This window comes from Rhinoraja longicauda, chromosome 7 (genome assembly GCF_053455715.1).
Source record: "Rhinoraja longicauda isolate Sanriku21f chromosome 7, sRhiLon1.1, whole genome shotgun sequence".
NCBI lineage: Eukaryota > Metazoa > Chordata > Chondrichthyes > Rajiformes > Arhynchobatidae > Rhinoraja > Rhinoraja longicauda.
The window spans coordinates 46,267,040-46,291,667 of NC_135959.1; the positions used below are offsets into that span (position 1 = coordinate 46,267,040).

At 38.2% G+C, this 24,628-nt stretch overlaps 1 protein-coding gene across 1 annotated transcript in view; it reads right to left on the bottom strand.

Annotated features, from left to right (window-relative positions):
* ift88 (intraflagellar transport 88 homolog) overlaps window positions 1-24,628 on the bottom strand; it is a 47,734-nt gene that overhangs the window by 2,145 nt on the left and 20,961 nt on the right. The window contains exons 11-25 of the mRNA XM_078403083.1: window positions 24,068-24,182; window positions 22,774-23,005; window positions 17,724-17,794; window positions 17,248-17,334; window positions 16,136-16,235; window positions 13,578-13,664; window positions 12,678-12,864; window positions 10,575-10,683; window positions 9,918-10,068; window positions 8,862-8,977; window positions 8,386-8,438; window positions 7,431-7,496; window positions 5,156-5,262; window positions 4,391-4,451; window positions 171-284 (exon numbers count right to left, since the gene is read on the bottom strand). Of these exons, the coding sequence (XP_078259209.1) occupies window positions 171-284; window positions 4,391-4,451; window positions 5,156-5,262; window positions 7,431-7,496; window positions 8,386-8,438; window positions 8,862-8,977; window positions 9,918-10,068; window positions 10,575-10,683; window positions 12,678-12,864; window positions 13,578-13,664; window positions 16,136-16,235; window positions 17,248-17,334; window positions 17,724-17,794; window positions 22,774-23,005; window positions 24,068-24,182 (1,656 nt within the window). The remainder of the gene's footprint in view (window positions 1-170; window positions 285-4,390; window positions 4,452-5,155; window positions 5,263-7,430; window positions 7,497-8,385; window positions 8,439-8,861; window positions 8,978-9,917; window positions 10,069-10,574; window positions 10,684-12,677; window positions 12,865-13,577; window positions 13,665-16,135; window positions 16,236-17,247; window positions 17,335-17,723; window positions 17,795-22,773; window positions 23,006-24,067; window positions 24,183-24,628) is intronic.

The following is a 24,628-nucleotide window of genomic DNA, read 5'->3' on the forward strand; positions in this document are numbered from 1 at the left end:
TGAATGGTGGATTAGGTGAAGGCCTAATCTTGCTCCTATTTTTCATGCTTCTTTGTTTTTATTGGATATGGTACTTATTCAGGAAAGTTTTCTCCTTGATGGTAAAATGCAAGACAGTTTTCTCCATCATTTGGATCCTACCACATAAACGAAAATAGACATGTACTTGCCTATATCCTTATTGGGGCTGGTTTCATAAGGATCATTAACTCCAGGCAGCGTCTTCAACTTGGAACTCATCCTTTCTCCTTTGGCACTGCCGACATGGCTATTTTGTCCATTTTCTGAAAAATGCAGGGAAAGTCAAAGATACAAATGCATTTACAAAATGTAAACAATCACAACTGGTGTAGGCAGCAGGGTGCACATAATACAACTTCCTCAGCACCTGGAAACTATCTTTAAAATTAGTTGGAACAAATTAGAATATAACAGAAAGTTAAGTAAGCAAACAGAAGTCATGCTATCAATCATAAAAAAATAAAACAATATAAGATAAGAAACTCAAAACCTGTTAAAATAAATCCTATTTTGCAATCTATTTGAGAATTCCAAAAACATCTCTAGACCATGTATGCACTCAGTCCTTTAGAATATCTACTCCTGTGTCATATGAGGAATTAGGGGTTTGCTTCTCAACATAAATATGTAAAATAAAATAATGATCAATTTTCAGCATCATTTAAAGCTAAGTAGAGAGTGATAAAAATTACATTATTTTCACACGGTTATTTTTGGCACAGTTATGTAAGCTGAATAGATAGTTCACCTCAACATAAAAGTACTTTAGTAACCATCCACATATATTAATAAATGTCATCTAATAAAAGAATTTGTATTTTCACAACATTTTCTTCTCTAAACTTGCTAGAGACCTCCAATAGACAATAGGTGCAGGAGGAGACCATTCGGCCCTTCGAGCCAGCACCGCCATTCAATGTGATCATGGCTAATCATTCGCAATCAGTACCCCGTTCCTGCCTTCTCCCCATACCCCCTGATTCCGCTATCCTTAAGAGCTCTATCTAGCTCTCTTGAATGCATTCAGAGAATTGGCCTCCACTGCCTTCCGAGGCAGAGAATTCCACAGATTCACAACTCTGACTGAAAAAGTTTTTCCTCATCTCAGTTCTAAATGGCCTACCCCTTATTCTTAAACTGTGGCCCCTTGTTCTGGACTCCCCCAACAATGGGAACATGTTTCCTACCTCTAACGTGTCCAACCCCTTAATAATCTTATACGTTTCGATAAGATCTCCTCTCATCCTTCTAAATTCCAGTGTATACACGCCAGTCGCTCCAGTCTTTCAACATATGATAGTCCCGCCATTCCGGGAATTAACCTAGTAAACCTATGCTGCACGCCCTCAACAGCAAGAATATCCTTCCTCAAATTAGGAGATCAAAACTGCACACAGTACTCCAGGTGCGGTCTCACTAGGGCCCTGTACAACTGCAGAAGGACCTCTTTGCTCCTATACTCAACTCCTCTTGTTATGAAGGCCAACATTACATTGGCTTTCTTCACTGCCTGCTGTACCTGCATACATCCTTTCAGTGACTGATGCACTAGGATACCCAGATCTCGTTGTACGTCCCCTGTTCCTAACTTGACACCATTCAGATAATACTCTGTCGTCCTATTCTTACCACCAAAGTGGATAACCTCACACTTATCCAAATTAAACTGCATCTGCCATGCATCCGCCCACTCACACAACCTGTCCAAGTCAACCTGCAACCTCATAGCATCTTCCTCACAGTTCACACTACCACCCAGCTTTGTATCATCTGCAAATTTGCTAATGGTACTTTTAATCCCTTCATCCAAGTCATTAATGTATATTGTAAATAGCTGCGGTCCCAGCACCGAGCCTTGCGGTACCCCACTAGTTACTGCCTGCCATTCTAAAAGGGACCCATTTATCCCCACTCTTTGCTTTCTGTCTGTCAACCAATTTTCTATCCATGTCAGTACCCTACCTCCAATACCATGTGCTCTAATTTTGCCCACTAATCTCCTATGTGGAACCTTGTCAAAGGCTTGCTGAAAGTCAAGGTACACCACATCTACCGGCTCTCCCCTGTCAATTTTCCTAGTTACATCCTCAAAGAATTCCAGAAGATTAGTCAAGCATGATTTCCCCTTCGTAAATCCATGCTGACTCGGAACAATCCTGTTACTACTATCCAAATGCTCTGCAATTTTGTCTTTTATAATTGACTCCAGCATCTTCCCCACCACTGATGTCAGACTAACTGGTCTATAATTTCCCGTTTTCTTTCTCCCTCCTTTCTTAAAAAGTGGGACAACATTAGCTACCTTCCAATCCACAGAAACTGATCCTGAATCTATAGAACATTGGAAAATGATCACCAATGCGTTCACAATTTCTAGCGCCACCTCCTTAAGTACTCTGGGATGCAGACCATCAGGCCCTGGGGATTTATCAGCCTTCAGTCCCATCAGTCTACCCAACACCATTTCCTGCCTAATGTGGATTTCCTTCAGTTCCTCCGTCACCTTAGGATCTCTGGCCACTAGAACATCTGGGAGATTGCTTGTATCTTCCTTAGTGAAGACAGATCCAAAGTACCGGTTCAACTCGTCTGCCATTTCCTTGTTCCCCATAATAAATTCCACCGCTTCTGTCTTCAAGGGACCCACATTTGCCTTGACTTTTTTTCCTCTTTACATACCTAAAAAAGCTTTTACTATCCTCCTTTATATTATTGACTAGTTTACCCTCATACCTCCCTTGCAAGGGAGTGAATATCATTCCTCACCACAGAGCGACCCCACCCCCTCTGCCCACCTGTCTGTCTTTTCTATATGTTGTGTACCCCTGAATATTCAGTTCCCAGCCCTGGTCCTCTTGTAGCCATGTCTCAGTGATTCCCACAACATCATACTTGCCAATGTCTAACTGAGCCTCAAGCTCATCCACTTTATTTCTTATACTTCGCGCATTTAAATACAACACTTTAATTTCCGTATTCACCTCCCCTCTCACACCGGTCACAATTGGCCCAGACCTTACTCTCTTATCCCTTCTAGAACTTCCCTCCCCATTCATTCGAGAGTCCTTTGCAATTTCTCCTGTATTTTCTTCCCCTTTAACTCCATCTCCATATTCCCAGTTTGTCAACCCCTCCCCCCATTACTTAGTTTAAAGCCACACTTGTAGCACTAGCAAACCTACCTGCCAGAATGTTGGTCTCCCTGCTGTACAGGTCACCCCTACCCCAGAAGAGATCCCAGTGGTCTAGAAATCTAAATCCCTGCTCTCTGCACCAGCCCCTCAGCCATACATTCATATCCCTGATCTCTCTATTCCTGCCCTCACTAGCACGAGGTACAGGTAGCAGTCCAGAGACAACCACCTTCGACGTCCTACTTCTCAGTCTTCTTCCTAACTCTCTAAACTCACGTCGCAGTATCTCCTTCCTCTTCCTCCCGACGTCGTTCGTGCCCACATGCACAACTACTTCTGGTTGATCGCCTTCCCTCGCTAGGATGTTCTGAAGCCGCCCCGTGATGTCTTGAACCCTGGCACCAGGGAGGCAACAGACCATCCTCAAGTCCCGCCTGCCGCCACAGAATCTACTGTCCGTACCTCGGACAATGGAGTCACCCACTACTATGGCTCTTACTGACTTCGGTCTCCCCGGTCGAGTTTCCTTGCCTGGGTTAGATCTGCCAACACGTCCGCCGCTCGGACTGGAAGCATCTTCTGCCCCAACAGTTCCCAAGAGGGTGTACCTGCCTTCAATCCTCAGATATTGATTTACGACCTCGTGTGGTTGTTGAACCTGTCGCGCATATACATCCTCAAAATGCAAACCACTTTTAATTTGTTTTTTTAAGAAAGTGTGTATGTTCATTAGAAGAGATCCCAGGAATATTACTGGATTTAAGAAAATCAGACTCGAGAAGATATTATACAACCATAGTAACTAGAATTTTCAAATAAACAAACAAGTTATATAGCTTGTAAAGGAAATGACAGATCAAGACTCTCAAAGAACAGTGGGGGAAAAAAGTTACATTATAGCACTGCTCCAACTTACTCCTGAGCACAAGGTAAAATCAAGGCAAGGATAATACAGGGTAAAAAATACTGATATGGATAAACAGCCATGATCACGTCGAATGGTGGAGCAAGGCCTAATCCTGCTCCTATTTTCCATGCTTCTTTGTTTTCATTAGATATGGTACTACCCTGCCTACACAAGAAAAATACTATCTTGTGAATGGTAGTAAGATCTACTTTTTTGCTGAAGTCAGTAAAGAAAGAAATTCCTTCACCACATGGATTTAAAAGATGAAAGAAAATTCATACAATCTAAATTATTCAACTTCAATGGAAAAATAATCTGGTACACCTACCACTCCCAGCGCTGCCTTCTCTGCGTCCACGAGCACTGCCATCTCTGCCAGATTTCACACGCTGATGGAAAAATAGAATCACAAGCAAACACAATTTTAACTATTCTACAAATGCAGAGATTCCAAAATATTGTCAAGGACATTAGCATCATGCATTACATTCACTCGCATAAGCAAAACCAGAACACAAAGCTGGAATATAAAGCTAACTGAACTGTCAGCAATTATCGACTTGGAAATTTAAAAAAAACGTATAGGAAAGACAAACTGGGATTTGATAAGTATTGTGAAATTCTGTATTTAAATCTATTCCTTTGAATGGCAAAAAACACACCAGAGAGATTGAATTGGAGAGTTGAAAGTAGTTGAGGCAGGTACAATAACAACATTTAAAAGACATTTGGTTAGGTACATGAATAAAAAAGGTTTAGAGTGAAATGGCATGATGGTGGGCAAACACGACTAGCTAGGTGAGGCATCTAGGTCGGCATGGACGAGTTGGGCTGAAGGGCCTATTCTTACGCTGTATGCCTCTATAATTGATGTGAAAAACAAATGTCACACTAATTCAAGAAAGGTTTTTCTGATCTTGGATGAAATAAAATGACAAACTAGTGAAATATTGCATTAGATTAATACTGTTGCATGCATTGAATTACTTTGTATTAATACATGTAGAATGTGTTTGATAATTGACAATGAGAAGTGCATACTCAAATCAAGTGGGGCTAAATGAGATTCTACATGAAATATGGCTTTACTCACCTGTTCTCTTATTTCCTTCAGTTTTTCAATTTTTTTCAGTCTTGCGGCATATTCCTGAACCTCCTTCAGCCCCATATCTGTGCAAAGGCGAACTAGAAAGCGCAAACCTAAACAAAGGATTAGATAAGAAATGGAACAACAGAACAAAAAATAAATTATCAAAAGAGCAGAATACCTTAAATTAATAGGCTTTCCCTTGAGAACCCATATTTTTAGAGGTAACCATGGAAATAGTGGATGCAGTGGTGGTCATTTCCAAAATTATGTAAATTATAGAACATTCCTTGCAGATTGGTGGATTGCTAATGCAGATCCACTATTTAAAAAGTAGGTAGAGAATAGGGATATAGTTAACTCAACATTAGTAGTAGGATAATTCTCGTCCATTATGAAGGTGGGTGGGGGGGGGAGGAGGGGGTGGTGGTGGGGGGATGAGAGAGTGGGGGAGAAGAGGAAAAGTGGGGGGCAGGGAAGATGGGAGAGTTGGGGGTAGGGAGGGGGGGGATAAGGGGGGTTGAGGGTGCTACACCAATACAGGAGAGGCTTTGGGTCCAAGGCTCCTCGGTCACACCCTCTCCCCTTCCCTGTACCGCCTTTAATTGTGCTCCCCCTCCCCTGGAGGAGCACGGCACCGCAGTAAAGGAGAAAGAAGATGGCCACTGGCAGGACAGTCTCAGTGGCTCCCTCTCCCCTTTCCCCTCCCCCACCCCATTCCCACCTCCTCACCCACCCCTCCCCTCTACACCCCCCCTCCTCTACACCCCCCCTCCTCTCTCCCCCCCCCCCAATTGAGATTCATTTCTTTTTTGTTTAAACAGACAATTTATTTTAAAGAAAAAACGCGATTTCCCCAGGTCACAATGGAAACCCTACGAGGAACAGGCCCACTTGGTCTAATATATATCTAAAACTCATCTTGCCTGTTTGTTTGTGCATACCCGAAATACAGCCAAAACGGTACACGATAGCGCATCAATTTTAGGCCCACCTTACTCACCATTGGCCTGCGGTTGAAATGGTTATCATATTTTAAAGATTATTCACTTTTTAAACTTTAATAAATCACTTTTTAAACTTTAATAAATTTGATTGGCTCTACCACCTCCACGGCACGTCCTGATTGGCTACCTCCATGATCGACATCACAATGGGAACCCAGCGTGTCCGCGTATGCGCAGTTGGGGCCCGATGATCTAATACTTACGTAAGATGGCCGCCGGATCCCTGCGTGCGCAGTTGGGGGAGGGTTGCCGCTCGGAGGGGGGCAGGACCTGCCCGAGTGACGGGAATGGTGGCCAATGGGGGGGGGGTGAGGAGAGCTCTCCTGCTGCTGGCCGCCTGGGGCCAGGTGAATGGTTCCATCTCTTCCCCCCCCCCCAGGGGTTTTGAGGGGGGATGGAGTTGGTGAGTGTCATCAGTTGGGGGAGGATTGTCGGGCCCGCAGGAGAGGTTTGGACCCAATGGGTCCACGCCCGTCTAATCCTTTATAAGGATAGTGAGGACAGTTAGAAAATATCAGATTAGATAAAGTCAGCAGAGATTTAAGAACGGAAAATGGTGCTCGATAGACCTACTAGAGATTTTCGAGATGCGACTTGTCAAACAGAAAAGGGAGAGCCAGTAGATTTGCAGAAGCCTTTTGATAAAGACCTGCATAAAAGGTTAATGTGCAAATTAAAGCAAACAGGATTGAGAGTAATATACTGCGCAAACTGAAAATTGGTTGGCAAAGGAAAACAGATGTAGGAATAAATCTTTTTCAGGATTGCAGGGAGTGATTGTTGGAGTAATGCGAGGAAATCTCTTCACAGAAAGTAGTGAATGTGGAAATGCCTACCCTGGTAGGCAGTAAAACGCTAGACACGGAGTATATTTCAGAAGGAGATGGTCTTGACACAAAGGACATTAAAGAGTTTGGATAGAGAACCCTTTAATACCATATTTATGATATTAAGATGAAGGATTGACTAACATTATATTGAATGGTAAAAAAAGGCTCAAAGGACCAAAAGGCCTGTTCCTACTGCTATATTTTTATGTTCCATATTAAAAATTACCTAAACAAGTGTGTTAGCAGCTGGCTGAAACTGGGCATCAAAAAGTACAATTTATGCATTCATATTATGCTCTTAAAAACAATTCCATGCCATAAACTAGGCACAAGAAAACCTCCAACAAGAGAATATCATAAATATACACATACGAAAGACTGGTCAGGATGAAAAGTCAATCTTATAACCATTAATTATTGTTTGTTTTTAATAACATCACTTACATTCAATATTTTCTGGGAACTTCCGGTGAATATCTTTGTATGTTTCCAATGCTTTTTGGTAGTTACCTATATTAACAAAGTTAACCAGAATATGATTACTATTTAGATACAAATAATGTAAGAATTAATTATTTCCAAAAGATTACAAAAAATACAATCAGCGCCATCTCATTGGTTTTGCCCTCATGTCTGTAAATTTTCTCCAAGAATTTTGCATTCCTCCAATTTTAACATTTTGTGGGGGGCAAGGAAACGTTGTGGCCCTGTTTCCACCAATCATTCCACCACCACGTGCAAGAAGCGCATGACACAACTGTATGCAGATGCCAAGAAGTATGTTCAGCTCTGGCTGAACAATTTCTAATCTTGTGATGCGGAATCAATAGGAAGAACATTTTGTGCATTCCCAATTTCTCTGGGTGACCATGAATTTCTTCCCTGCACCATTCTATTTCTCATCTTTAAAGATTTTCCTGGAAAGCCGTGCCCTCTGGTTAGGATTGTGGTCATCTGCCTGATATTTCCCATGTACTTTTGTGAAAAAGTTTGGTTGAAAATGCTCCAGAAATTGCCTTGGACAATTCATTACATCAAAAGTATTCTATAAATGCACTGCTGATGTTATTGCAATTTTGTAAGAGTAAGAGAAATTTGCACTGTACCATAAATCATATCCTCATAAAATATAATAATTTGAATTTTTGCAGATGGTTCACATGTGCCTTTAAATAGGGCACATTGGAATGTGTTTTCTTTATCCATTATTTCCTCAATTTGCATTGTTTCCAAAGACCTAGGCACCTCTTATTCCAATATTGTCTTTAACACTAAACATAACTGGCATAAGGAGCATACTTGAGATGATATAATGGTTTTAAGTGATTTTATAATACATTTTGAAATTGACAAGTTTTGGATCTGGGCAATGCAACTAAAAATTTGATGCTCATCTTACCGCTTCTTCTGTAACAGCTGGCCACCATTAATCGCCATTTTACTTGAGTAGGTCTGTATGTAAAATACATTTAAAGAACATTATCAAAATTTGCACAAGAAACATTAATTACATTTACAAAGTTTCAATTACAGCCATTTTCTGCTCAGAGTTTTAAAAACTGGTTTATATGTTAGTTCTGAAATTAACTGCATATTTCTGTCACCCATCCACAGGTCCCGCCATTCCCCAATTCCCCAGTTTAGGCCTTCTTATACAAGAGCTCTCTTTCTTGGGCCTCCAAAACTGGAAACTTCAATGTTACTGCATAGAACCGTGCAAAGGACAGAAGAAAGGAGATTTTCTGATTGCTGATTTTCCCCATCTCCCAAAAGTTAAATGCGTTGCTGAATTCCTTGACTTGATAACCCCAGCTGCAGAAATGTGATTCTGATACAAAATTATAACACAAAAAGTCAAAGAAAAATATTACTTACTGGATGAGTGCTGCCCTTTCAAAGTATTGAATAGCTTTCTCACAGAACTGTGTGTCAATGTAGTAGGCCCCAAGCCATTCAATTCCCTCAATGTTTGATGGGAAATATCTAAATGACTGACAAAAATAACAGCAAACCATTCAAAGACTTAATTACAAACACCTAAAACATGTTTGATTTAAGTATATCCAGTTTGCTTTAACATCAAAATTTAGACTTAATTCTCCCAGGAATACAAACTTGCATTTCATAAATTCAGATTATTATACATTTGACATTGTACTTTATTTACTAAACATATTCTACATGTGTGTTACACCTTGAAAAGGTAGTCATTGGATAAGGTTGATTATAGATCAAGTGTGTTTTTAAAAGGAGAAAATATAGAGTTCTCGTGAAACTACAAACTACACGGCAGCGATGTCATCCAAGCGATCAGATTAAATCTTTAAATCTGTAAATTCACCGAAATATATAAATTATTCAGAATATGATAAATCTGACCACAATTTCCTGTAGGTCTGTTCAACTAGTGCTACAAGAACAAAATATATCATAATCAGCCCAGGCTAGTGATATATTCCCTATCTTCAAGTAAGCTGAGACCCCAAAACGGTGCATCCATTGCAATTGGCGAGGTAGAACACAAGTTGAACAAAGCCCACAAATAAACCCAAATCCTGCTTGCAGACATGCTGCCCAAACTACCTTTCTTAATTCTACAAGGTCTCCACCCTGTGCAACTAGAAAAACGATAGATCACTGACTACCATTGTAAGATTTCCACATTCACATGGAAATTCCAAAGCTATTGACTATCAAGTGGTGAAATGTCAGAAGGATACAGAAATGCAGTCATTTCCAGGCAAAATGCAGATCATTATGATTTTTTTCTAAAAAACACAATTTTCTGTTGCTAAACAAGGAATAACATTAAAGCGATATATAACATTGAGCCCCACATTTTTAACTTGTTCATTCACTGACCATTTGTTTGATGGTTATACACTGATACCCAGTACAACTAGTCTCTGTATTTCTATTACTGTTGAGTACCTCATAATAATACTGGAAGGCTTGAGACTTGTCTCCCTCACTGTCATACAGGTCACCCAATTTTGCCAGTGCCTGTGGGTCGGTGGGGGAAACGCTGATCAACTGCATGAGCCACTCAATGGCTTGAGGTAGATCCTCCAATGTTTCATATCTCAAGAAATGTGAGTCAAAGATCAGTTTACAAATCTGTACATCAAGCAAACAATCAACAAGCAAAATACAAAAATTGGCAACTACTATAATTCTACATAATGTATTTCCTTAGAAACAGACATTTCACTTGGAGTACAGAAAAAGGCAAAATGTGCTGCTGGGATAAAAGGCAAGATCATCAAAATTAGTTGTTTTGCCAATGGGTTTATATAGACAGTATCTCAAAGACGTTTATGAGTCCTGGGTGACTAATTTAGCCACTGTAATTCTCTGCATTACAACAGTGACTACATTTCAAAAACATTCAAATCACTGGGAGCACTTTTGAGATCATGAAAAATGGAAAAAAAATCATGTTACAGTAGGCAATATCATTATGCACTAAAATATGTGGAAATTATAAGGCAACTAAATTACAAACTATTAAAACACAGTTTTCACTTTGCAACCATTTTGCAAATGTTCAAATGAAGCTTCAACAATCTCAAAATTTGGAAAGGATACAAATTTGCAATCTGGTACATAACTTGAGCATTGTTTCTCATGATTGCATGGAGCTTCAAGAAATAATCCAAAGCCTCCTCCAGTCTGTTCAATTTCTTGTAAGTAAGACCTGAATTTAAAAAAAATATATATATTGAGATACAGGGAGGTAGCAAATTGCATGGCAGCATGGATTGGTGAGATAACAAAAAATACATTCATTGAGAGCAGGTGATAAGGGGGGTATTCTTAATCTTCGCCTATCCTGTTAAAAGGGTTTAGTTCCATAACCTCTCATGCTGTAATCTTCCTAGTATTGGCAGTATTATTTTCACCATGTGCACAGAGGGGTATAATCATGCATAGGTTATCTACAGGCCTTTAAGAAATTATTCACAGGTGCCTGAGTGGAATTCTAAAAGAATGTCATTTTCTCTTTTGCGCAGGATGAGCTATAACACAGGAGATGCCCAGCTGGTGAAAAGGCAAGGATGAAAAACACACACATTTTCATATTACACACATCCTCATCAGCATCTATGAATGAGAGATGTCTGGATTACTGACACTTTGATTTTTGTACTACAACCACACGGAGATATTAGCTTACCCTTTCCCAGATAGCTTTATATTACATTATCATTCTTTCTCTAGATGCACAGTGGTGCCAACATTCTTCATTGCTCAATTGTATAATATGTCACTCCAAAGATGTACAGGTTTCTAGGTTAATTGACTGGGTAAAATGTAAAAAAATAAAAAAATGTCCCTAGTGTGTGTAGGATAGTGTTAATGTGCGGGGATCGCTGGGCGGCGCGGACTCGGTGGGCCGAAGGGCCTGTTTCAGCGCTGTATCTCTAAATCTAAAAAAAATCTAAATGCAAGTATTATGATCCAGCACAACAGAATCTTTGTTTTGAAAAGAAAACTGGATTCAATTAGAGTATCTTTTAAAATGTGCAATATAACCTGATTTTAGATGCATATTTCAAAACTAGGATTTTTATCATGCCAACATTATTTATTCCCAATCAACAGCTGATAAGAAAAATATCAAATGTAAGCTAAAGGAATCTCAATATTAATGACAGACTTATAACATTAACTTGCAGATTTTAATCAGATTGTAGAAGTGGCCATTCTGGTTAACAGATCATTTAACCCAATAAACCAATAAAGTATGCATTAGACAAGAACTCAATTAATTAAATGTTATAATGTGCTTAGGTCTGATGAAATACAGAATCAAGATTTGATGGGCATAAATCACAAATAAGATGAACTCTACTAAGTTTTGGGCTTCATTAATGTTGAATTTCCACAAGGATTGGAGAACAGTAAATACCCTAATAGCCCAAAATTAAAGACCAATTAGCCTAATATCCGTGGTGAAAAAATACGACAAATTCCCATCTAATAAGTCCAGAAGCTACTGAGGTAGTTGATTTAGAACCGAGGCTCCATGTTTTTCTGACCAGCTGGAATCTTTGAGACCTAGTAGCAAAAGATGGTTCATGATAACGAGTAGAGATGCAACACGAAAAAAAATCAAATTTTCACATAGGTCTGGATGGTCTGTTTCCTCGGGGGAGAATATATTTTAAATTATTTTAACGACTTTGTTTTACACAATACATTAAAATTTGCTCACGAATGTGTACAAATGACGAAATAAGGAGTACCTTAAGATGTAAAGAGATTTTAATATACTGAGTTATATGATTGATTGATTGATTGATTGATTAGTTTCTTTGTCATTCCACTCCTTACAGATCATGCAACGAATGGGACAAAACAGAGTGCCTCCGGGGCCCATAGAGCAATACAAATGCAAAACATATAGACAGGGGATAACAATACAGTACAATACAATACAGTACAATACAATTAGACAGTGCAATACAATACAATACATATAGACAGGGGATTAAAGCATGTAAATGGTAAAAGGAAAAGCATGTTTGAGAGAACAAATGGTAATGAAAGCATGAAGTCACGGACAAATTCTAAATGCATCATACTGAGTAAATTGAAGATCTTGCATTATTGACATAAGAATGCTGCTTGACACTAAATCTTTACCATCTTTCAGAAGCTTTAAGGTTTAATTAAATTGGAACTCACCCAGGTTATAGAGTGCTTCAGTAAAAGATGAATCATTCCGCAGAGCTTCCTTATAAAACTCAGCTGCTTTCTCATAGTCACACCGTGCAAAAACACAGTTTCCTTTATTGGTCAATGCTGCTGGATTATATCGATCGGCAACCATTGCAAGGTCTGCATATCGGTCCGCAAGGCCAAAATCATTTTCCTGCATAAATCCAATGAAATGGAATCTTACATGGTCAACTCGTTGCATTATTTCTCAATTTGATCATGGTATTGGTTAAACAGGACATTTGTTAAAAGGTCATATTTTTGCACAAATTTTATGTCTGAAATATAAAGGCAAGGTGAAAATAATTGTTTACATACAAATATCAATCCATGCTTTATTTTGAGATTTTCAGTAAAATTAAAATCAAATCTTTGCACCTATTTGAACTATGCTGAGGTATTCCCATCCTCTCAACTAGACATGATGCCTTTGAATGGGGTCACTGAACCCGACAAATACAAATAAGGGTTTGAATTGGTTTATATTAGTTCAATCTTTTCAAATTTTTAATATTTAACTATTTAAATCCATTTGTAAATGTTTATAAATGCCTCTGGCTGCCAAGGAATTCTGCAAGCAGGACTTTAGCTCTTGGGAATGAATAATCAGTCCAACTATTACATTAATATTTTTAAACATAACTACATCTGGAGAAAGTAAGGGTGGATAATCAGGCATTGCGTGTGTCTGGGTTGTGGCCATGGTCTAGAACAATCCAGTCCATTACATTGGCTGGTGAATGCAGAATTTCAGGAAGCATCAATTCCCTCACGTAGAGAAAATATTTCAAATCTGACATGGAGGTATATTTTGCCAAGTGCTCAGAATGCACTGTAATTCTAAAATATTTCAAATTTCACACGTACCAAAAAGTAAAGGAAAGAGAGATTTGTTGCAGCTGCGCTCTTAACCCTGCTATCCTTTTTCTCAAACATTTTCAGAGTCTCCACAGCCTTTGAAACAAAAGTGGAAACAGATTATTTATTTTAGCAAAAAAAACACCTGACGCTTGAGAACCCACTTGGGTGACTAAAATGACTAATGGTGTTTTATTACATCCAGAAATTCAATGGGCAATAAAATAATTCTTCTGCTGAAAAGATAGAAATTAAACATACAACTGTAATAGGATTAAGATGAATGTGCACACGTATTTGATGAAATTAAACTAGCATAAATATCTTTAAACATAACTGCACAAGTGGGACCATTCAATTTACAGTTCTTCAAAGAATATACTTTGACCACAGATAACAGTTTCACTCAACTATCTTTAAGACATCATCTTAATCCAAATGTCCTCTTTCTTTAGTAAACATGGACTCTCCCCCCTCCCAACATAGATGGATCCTTCACCCGTGTCTCATGGTGAGCCAGTGTGTTCTGTACTTTGCACTTACTCCCCTCCCCAACAATAGAGTTCCCCAGGTCCTCAACTTTCACTCCTCCGGACTCCACATCCAATATATCATCCTCTGTCACCTCTATCGTAATCCCACCACTTGTCACATCTTCCCATCCCACCCCATTTTGCTTTCCACAGAGACGCTCCCTCTGCAACTCTTTGGTTCACTCATCCCTTCACACCTAAACCACCCATCCCCAGGAACCACAGGAGATGTAACACCCGTCCCTATACTTCCTCCCCTACATCAATCCCAGGACCCCAGTAGTCCTTCCAGATGAGACAGGTTTGGTGTTCCCAATGTGCCCTCCTTTAGATTGTCAAGACCAAGTGTAAACTCAGCGACCATTTCACTGAACACTTGCACTTAGTCTACCAAAGCCTGTTGGATCTCCCGGTCACTAATCATTTTAACTCCCCTTCCCATAATGACCCCTCTCACCTGTATCTACCTATCACTTGCAAGGCTTTGTCCGACCCCTTCTCTCTTCCAAATTTCTCCCCACCCTCCCCCCACCAAATTAGTTAAAAGAAGGGTGCAGACCCAAAACATCACCTATCCATGTTCTCCAGAGATGCTGTCTAACCCGCTGAGTTACTCCAGCATTTTGTGTCTTTTTTTTGTAAACCAGCATCTGCAGTTCCTTGTTTCTACGCCATACTGACCTTTCTGTCCTGGATCTTAAAAATTAAATAAGATGCATTGTAATAAATGATTTTAATGATTGAAATAATGTGGCAAGAGAGGTAAAACATATTTAATGAAAACTATCTGGAGGACATCATAATTCTCTCAGACTTATTTATCCGCCTTAATGTGATTTAAAACCGCCAATACCTCCTCTTTGGTTATTCGCATATGATGCAAAACATCACAATTCCTATGCCTGCATGACTTCTTAGTAAAAATGGATAGGGTATTAATTTAACAAGTGCCCCTACTCTTGTGGCTCTTCACAAAGCCAGTCATCCTTAAGGGGACCTACTCTTTTACTAGCCACCCTTATAATCTCAAGATTTTCCTTTACTTAGCCTGCCAGCTCCATTTCATGTCCTTTTTATTGCCCTCGACTGCCTTCTTAAATGTTTCAATTTTTGTTTCAATTTTTTTTAAACAAAAATATTAACTGCATTAGGTTTCCAAACCAAAACGCATAATATAATGATTGTGTCTCACATTTTCACCCACCTGGTCATACTGCGATGTCAAACAGTAAAAACAAAAAATCAAAGTGGTTGCAGAAAATGAAGGGAAAGATTAAAGATAGAATGAATAAACATGCGCACACTCTCAACGGAAAAGAGGAATTATAAAAAAGAAAATGTATGTACATGCAAAAATTCAACTAAATATTAAATCAATGTAACCATTAACATTTTTGTATTGAAATATATTTATCATTTGCGATACTGATTTTGAACAGTCATCCTAAAATTAGCAAGGTGAAAATAAGTGAGAATTTATCTTGATAAATAGAAAAAAAGAGATAGAAGTAGGCTTACACCTCCAAGATAATGAAAGGTTCTGAACCTGAAATTGTACAGAGCTCATATGGTATCAATTTTCACAGTGAAAAATTAGCATAAAGCAACAGCAATGAACTACCCCTAATTTGGCAGCACTGATCCTAAAATGAAGTTTACACCCATGTCGAATTTACTCAAGGAGTCTTGCATGTTAAAGCCTATTGTCAGGCTAAAGATAACTTTATTATGCATCTTATTTTGTTGTGCGGGTTATACTATTGTGCCAGGGCAGGTTGAGGTCAAGGAGGTGCTTTTGGCTCTTTTGAAAATTACCGCACTGTCAGATAATCATGCAATGAATTATAGAAGTAACACAAAACTCTATATAGAATAACATGCAAGCAAAATTCAAAATGATTACATAAAATTAGTGATGCATTCAGATTATTCTTTACTGGTATTCTTCAAAAATCGTTAAATTTTAAACAATTATACACAACTATCAAGGAAATGTTTGCAAATATTTAACAGAGATAACAATGTTATTGATACCTGGTTAAAATCCCTTTGTCTCAGGTAAGTAATGGCTTTGTTAATTTCCAGGTCATTAGCTAGCTCAACATATTGGGAAGCCTTAACCATTTCCACACACCTGCAACAATTAGTCATCAAATAAGAGTTATTTAATGACCAGATTAATCTCATGTTACATTTCATGCTACAATGTTTATAGAGATAAGAGGAGAACAACAATGATATGAATCATTTTCACTTTGTCTATGACTCTGGCTCAAAGTGAAAATATCATTACAAAGTACAAAATATGTTTATTTTAATAAAAACACTGTATTAGGTTAGTGTCCCTAGGCTAGTATCCACAGAGGTATGTTGTGCCGCAAAATTTTTACATACAGCATTTCTATTTTGTATTTTAAACATTTAAATAACTTCTGGGTGAGGAGCCTAAACAAATGCCAAATTGTAAAGTGGGGAGGAACAGTTCTGTACACTGTGGATGGCTCGATTGTAATCATTGTCTATCTCGATTGTCTTTCAGCTAACTGGTTATGCATGCAACAAAAGCTTTTCACAGTACCTCGATACACTTGACAATCAACTAAACTAAACACAGTGGGCGGCATCTGTGAAGGGAATGGATGGATGACGTTTTGGGTTAGGTCCCTTCTTCAGACTGACAAGGTAGGGGGGAGAAAGCTGAAAATGAGAGGTGGGGTAGGGCAAAGCCTGGCAAGCAATAAGTGGATAGGGGTAATGGGAGGGGATAATTGGCAGATGGGTGGAGTAAGTGACCAAGACTAGAGGTGAAAAGGAGGCCAAAGGGTGCCAGGTAAAGTAAGAAGCGGAGGAGTGAATCCTGGCTTCTGGCTTTACATTTCACTCCTCCACTATTGCAGAGGTGAAGGTGACAGCCCCAACTCAGTCTTCAGTATAGCAGAGAGAGATTTGGGAAGTAGTGTCAGACATAGCTGGGGCCTATGTAATTTCTGTTGGAGAATAATGCAACTTTTATATTGATATGACATGCTTTGGATTTGAGAATAAATATGTTTATCTTATCCAGGGGTTTTCAGTATTACAATTTTACACAGTCATTTATGTACAGCAATCAGTCCATAGTTCTAAAATGAATTGATTGTTCCTACCAGTCATATCCAGCAGCAAAAGATGTTTCAATTGCAGGTGCTATCAACTTAGCTGCTGTCATAATAAATCTCTCTGCCATTGCTTTCCTGCAGAATTAAATATTTTTAGAATATAGTTACATTTGACTTTGGAATATTAGCTCAAATATCTGTAGCATAATCCAAAATTATGGTTTGTGGATTTTTCTAAATTTCATGTCTAAACCTCTCTTAAAAAGAAGACATTAAAAAAAGTGATCCTGAAAATGTGAACTGCCTTGCATTTCATTTAGTTTCAAAATAACTTTTCTACGTGATTTCTATGCAAAGGTTAATATTCAGTTTTGTACAAAATAACAAATAATTCACATGCAAAGTTATTAACATGGAATAAGTGACAAATATACTTAAATGTAATTCTTGCTGTGAATTATGTCATTATTCCAGAGTTAACACATTTTAAAATATTAATTTTCAAAACAACAGTTGTACACTACCTTTCACGTTCCATTTGCCTGAGGGGATCATTCTTGATAGCTTCAATCACTAGATTCATGTGTGCATCATCCTAAGGAATTGGGAAATACTTTTCAAAGAACCATGTTTGATTTGAAATAAATGGCAATTACTTTACTATGTGATAACTAGCATTTTATAAAGTAATTAAGTCATAAGAAAATTCACAGAAGCACATTTAGAACATTAATGTGAAGTTTTTCATTGACCTTGAATCATGAGGGATTACTAAAAGCACAAGTGCTGTTAAATCAGGTTTTCCTGCAGAATTCTAAAGAAATCAGCAACAACTTTCTGGATACCTAAATGCATCCACAGATCCCACCTCATCTATTCTGCTAGTTATACCCTCAAAAAACTTGCCAGACATGATTTCCCTTGCATAATTTATGATAATTTTGTCCAATCCTGTCATTGTTTTCAAAGCATGCGTTTTTTATATAAAGGTCCAATGATTCTTTATTCTCACATATACCCAGGTAGAGTGAAATTCCTATTTGGCATACATTTCAGTAAAAATCTTAAAAATCTTACTATGCAGAATAAGATTATACAGTATGCGAATAGTTGATAATACTGAGTACACTACCTACTCAGGTTGATTATACTGGCAGCACACCACGCCTTATTTCCAGCACCATCTTGTATCCCTATTATAATGGCCACTTGCATTTCTCCCATGTCAGGTCTGCAATTCCCTGATGTGTCTTAACCTCATTTTGTAAAATAACAGAGTTATGTTAGCTACACTCCAATCCATGGAAGAGTGTATTGATCTTTGTAAAATTACCATAATGGATCTGATTTTAGGCCTTGGAGATTTATCATCACTCCTGTCTATTTTCCTATTACTATTTTCTCTACTAAAACTGATTGCATTCAGCTCAAGTTAATGTAGTTAGCTCTCTTTGAATAAGGAGTCCCACTGGCCCCTTTTGCAAGAAATTGAACAGAAAACCGAGATGCTGAAAATATATCAACTTCAGCTTAGACGAAGACAGACACAGAGTGATGCAGTGTCATGTTTCAAGCAAGGTGGTCCATAGCTCACTCTGAGGTTCAAGCTGGAACTGCAACAGGTGGTACATTTCAGCAAGCATGTCCTTGCTGGAAAACTGACATCTAATTTTTCTTCGTGTGACCCAGATATGAAAACCCATCCCTCAACAACTTGACTAGGTACGAATTTTGGTTCAAAAGAGCACCAAATGTAAGTGCTAAGATGTACGATAAAGTGACCATGTCACATTATACCGTACAATTTGAAAATGACTATAGAAAGAATTACACAACTGTTGAAATGCAGCAGCAGCCAGAAAATGTCATAGCAGCCAACTAAAAGTAGTTGCGGATTCCGTTAAGGAGTAGACGTGGGAGAAAATCCTTCCTGCTGATGAATAAATAAAAACAGTCAGACAAAGATAAGAGAGGATTTTTGGCTGGAGTGTTGAGCTCCAAAGTAGCTGGGCCGTCTGCTAAACAGTATTCCACACTGATTTATGTCACGATCTGAGTCCCATACATAAACTGGGAGTACACTGCAGCCATGAATGTGATATCTGTCCCAATATGACCTATGTGTATATACCCACTTCTAAAAATTCTAACTTATCATTGCACTTATTGGAGACAGCACTAATATTTTGTCAGGAGAAAAGACGATGCTTTTCTCTGATAGCTGATAAAATAGCTGATAAAATAAAACTTTGGATCTGAGAGTATTTTGAAACATGCCAATTTTTAACATGCCAAGACACGCTGAATTGGTGATCAACAGAGAAACATAGAAGTATATTCGCTCCTGGTCAGCAGTGCTAAATGGGCTATGTGGCAGCACATGTGCATTCTGAACTCCTTCTAAACTTCAGTTTCATTGAAGTCAAAGGAACTGAATTTGGAAGTGGAGTGGAATGCACAGCTGTTATTATATAGTGCATTTGGTTGACAGGGAATTCATTTCTGGGTAAATGCTTTTACAGAGAAGAATAAAGTAACGTAGGAAACTATGCAAACTAGAATAGGAAAGAACAATCAAAACAGGAATAGGAACAGATAGAATGTCAAATTAATAAACTACAGCTCTTGTGGGAAAAGAGAGGTATAGGAAAAAGATCTGCTGAAAAAATAGTCTTTGAATAGTCTTTGAATAGGCTTCATGCTGATCAGATCAGGCAAATAGCTCACATGATTTTATAATATTTCCACTAATACCCCAATACCTACTGTTAATGTATTCATCACCTCTGGAAATTTAAGGATTCTGAAAATTGAGTGAAAAGGCAGTCTACAACTACAGTGCCTTCCATTGTGTTTGGGACAAAGACCTATCATTTATTTATTTGCCTCTGTACTCCACAATTTGAGATTTGTAATAGAAAAAAATCACATGTGGTTAAAGTGCACATTGTCAGATTTTATTAAAGGGTATTTTTATACATTTTTGGTTTCACCATGTAGAAATTACAGATGCGTTTATACATAGTCTCCCTATTTCAGGGCGCCATAACGTTTGGGACACAGCAATGTCATGTAAATGAAAGTAGTCATGTTTAGTATTTTGTTGCATATTCTTTGCATGCAATGACTGCTTGAAGTCTGCGATTCATGGACATCACCAGTTGCTGGGTGCCTTCTCTGGTGATGCTCTGCCAGGCCTGTATTCCAGCCATTTTTAGCTTATGCTTGTTTTGGGGGCTAGTCCCCTTCAGTTTTCTCTTCAGCATATAAAAGGCATGCTCAATTGAGTTCAGATCGGGTATTGACTTGGCCACTCAAGAATTGACCATTTTCTAGCTTTGGAAAACACCTTTGTTCCTTTAGCAGTATGTTTGGGATCATTGTCTTGCTGTAGAATGAACCGCCGGCCAATGAGTTTTGAGGCATTTGTTTGAACTTGAGCAGATAGGATACGTCTTTACACTTCAGAATTCATTATGCTACTACCATCAGCAGTTGTTTCAATGAAGATAAGTGAGCCAGTACCTTCAGCAGCCATACATGCCCAGGCCATAACACCCCTGCCACCGTGTTTCACAGATGAGGTGGTATGCTTTGGATCTTGGGCAGTTGCTTCTCTCCTTCATACTTTGCTCTTGCCATCACTCTGATATAAGTTAACCTTCATCTCATCTGTCCACAATACTTTTTTTCCAGAACTGTGGTTGCTCTTTTAAGTACTTCTTGGCAAACTGTAACCTGGCCATCCTATTTTTGCAGTGAACCAGTGATTTGCATCTTGCAGTGCAGCCTCTGTATTTCTGTTTATGAAGTCTTCTGCGGACAGTGGTCATTGACAAATCCACACCTGACTCCTGAAGAGTATTTCTGATCTGTTGGACAGGTGTTTGGGGATTTTTCTTTATCATAGAGAGAATTCTTCTGTCATCAGCTGTGGAGGTATTCCTTGGCCTGCCAATCCCTTTGTGATTAGTAAGCTCACCAGTGCTCTCTTTCTTCTTAATGATGTTCCAAACAGTTGATTTTGATAAGCCTAAGGTTTGGCTGATGTCTCTAACAGTTTTATTCTTGTTCCTCAGTCTCATAATGGCTTCTTTGACTTTCATTGGCACAACTTTGATCCTCATGTTGATAAACAGCAATAAAAGTTTCCAAAGGTGATGGAAAGATTAGGTGCTGAGAGCTCTCTTATACCTGCATTAAGGAGGCAATTAAACACACCTGAGCAATTACAAACACCTGTGAAGCTATGTGTTCCAAACATTATGGTGCCCTGAAATGGGGGGGGGCTATGTATAAATACAGCTGTAATTTCTACATGGTTAAACCAAAATGTATCAAAATACCCTTTAATAAAATCTGACAATGTGCACTTTAACCACATGTGATTTTTTTCTATTACAAATCTCAAATTGTGGAGTACAGAGGCAAATAAATAAATGATGGGTCTGTCCCAAACATTATGGTGGGCACTGTATAGTACTGAATCCATGAGCAAGTTATGAAAGCAAAAAGAGCATTCTGATCCATCACCCAATGTTCTGTATCTATCTGAGTTAACAATGAGAAGAAAAATATTGATAAATATTTACTCCCTTTCCTTTGTTACATAATGCATGAATTGGAATGACCGTAATAAAGTACAGGATTAAAATCAGTCAATAATTCTAAATTTATCATACCCAGAACTCAAAATTAAGATGCAAGTGGTGTAAGGGTTTTTCCTGTAACATAAATACAATTGACCTATGAAACAAATGCACTTAAGCAGCTGTTTTAAGAAAAGGCACAGGTCTCAAAGGAGATCTAATTAATCCAAACAACTGCTTATCATGCATGCAGACGCCAAAAGCCTCCATGGCACAACTTCCACTGTCAGCAACTGGATTTGAAATCATTCACTACCATTTGTCCTGTAGTTTCAAAGAAAATCCTACCCTTGTTAATATCTACCCTTGCCATTTTCAATACTGTGGAATAGGCCACGGAGGGATACTTTACAATGGAAAATCCCAGCCCGATGTCATTAGCACAGCACAGCAACAGCATTTTAACTTATAGATTATATATAATCATACATGCAGTCACCTAATTTACATAATTTGTCCTCTGTCTGTTTTGTATTCTTTATTTACTGGACAGTTTGGATGTGAAAAATGACTTAATTAACCAGAGTGGATTGGGTTGAATTTACATGACTGAATATATTAATAGATTTGTAAAGTCAATATAATTGCTTTAAAGTGATTTCTAAAACATTTTGACAATGATTAATCTTTGTTATTCCCTTTTGCAATGAAACAATCATGATAAAATTTCCTTCTTTGTTGGACACAAAATGATAGCTCTAAAGATATCACTAAATGTTAATAATTGTTTAAAAATAAGTAGGACCAAATATTCAGTTTAGTCCACAAATAAAATCTTGAATAATAATATGGGGACACACAATCATTACAAATTTCTATGCTCATAAGAATTTTGAATTTTATACAATGCATTGCCAATTAGTTTACACAGATAATTCAACATACATCCAACACCTTTTATCACCTTAATGCTCGACTTACTTACATTTGGTGGAATGTATTTGTCATCTTCATCAATGCCAAGTGGGACCATTATCAGTTTCTGGAATGATTTCTTCATCTTTTCACGATCACCAATGGCAAAGTAGCACAAAATGAGGTTGAAGCTGGTTTTTAAATTTGGGCTTTCGCTCATGATATGCTCAAAGGACGTAATAGCGTCAGAGTACTGTCCCATTTTGACAAAAACAACACCAATGTTCTGCATTATTTTAATCCTATTCATAAAGAAATATTGTGGTATGTAAAAGTATATTAAGTTATGAACAGGTAACAAATCAACATGAACTACCATTCAATATTGCCGTCCTAACCTAAAAGATTACCACTTAAAATAAAAAAAGCTGTTTATAACTGACATTAAATTATAATTGCTGCTTTGGGATAGTATCAACATTGACCAGACACTTAACTGATCCGGCTATATAAAGACTGTTGATGCAAGAGCAAGTTGGAGGCTGGATATAATCAAAAAAATATTTACATCCTGACATTCACTCATATCTCTTAATGTCTTTCCACCATCTGCAATCACAAATCAGGAGTATGAATGGACAGCTGCCAATGATCTGTATGATTGTAGCTGAAATAGCAATCAAGGAAATCAAAATAATTTCACTCAAGAAAATTAATACCACCAGGAACCAATTTCTTTACCAGATCAGCATAAACATTTACTTCTAACACCACTGTTACCCTCTAGCGGCAGTGTATTCCATCTACTAAATTAATTGTTGCATCTCACCAGGAGGTGGGAGACATCTTCCACCTAAAACACTTGGGCTGCAGGAAAATAGCATCGTTACTTCCTGCAAGCTCCCCTCCAAATCATACATCAAACTAATATGGACATATAATCACAATCCATTCCTCAAGGCTGGGTTAGGTTCCTGAAATTTCCAATTTGGGATGATTTTCAGAGCATTTTCAGTACATGGACTACAACAGCTCAAAATGGCAGACTGCCAGCAGCTTCTCAAGTAAAAATAGGCATTTCAGTAGACGTGCATGCTAGATGGTATAGAGGCAGGAAATTAACCAATAATAGTTAAACCAAGTGACAGGAATGAGGGTGTCAGCATCTGGTGCTTCATATCAGGGTTATCAGCTGAAATTCTGACAAGGAGCCACAATGAGAAATTAAATCAGTTAATGAGATAGATTATAAGAAGACAGAAAGTGCCTCAAAGACAAATTGATTGGAAAAAGCTATACATGTTTGACTGGGAAGGCAGGTGGGTAAAGAACTGCTTTGACATTTTAGTTTCATTCATACACACCTCATCTCCTTGTGAGAACTAGATATCTGATCCAGTGCCATTCGGTAAAATTTTATTGCCTTGGGATAATTCCTTTGTTTGAAATAAATATTTGCCATGTTTACCTTCAGTCGACCTATCATAAAATATAACATTTTAAAAGAGATATTAAAATTCTATTTGCACATACTAAAATGGCTAATATTTTGGAAGATTGTAATAGGAGAAATCAATTCAGCTATCATCATTTTACTAAATAGGGCAGCTTTTTTTTTCACCATGCCTTCCTCTCCTTTATTATTCCCTTTAAATGTCTTAATTGATATTACACCAGCGATTTTAGACAATAGACAATAGACAATAGACAATAGGTGCAGGAGTAGGCCATTCAGCCCTTCGAGCCAGCACCGCCATTCAATGCGATCATGGCTGATCACTCTCAATCAGTACCCCGTTCCTGCCTTCTCCCCATACCCCCTCACTCCGCTATCCTTAAGAGCTCTATCCAGCTCTCTCTTGAAAGCATCCAACGAACTGGCCTCCACTGCCTTCTGAGGCAGAGAATTCCACACCTTCACCACC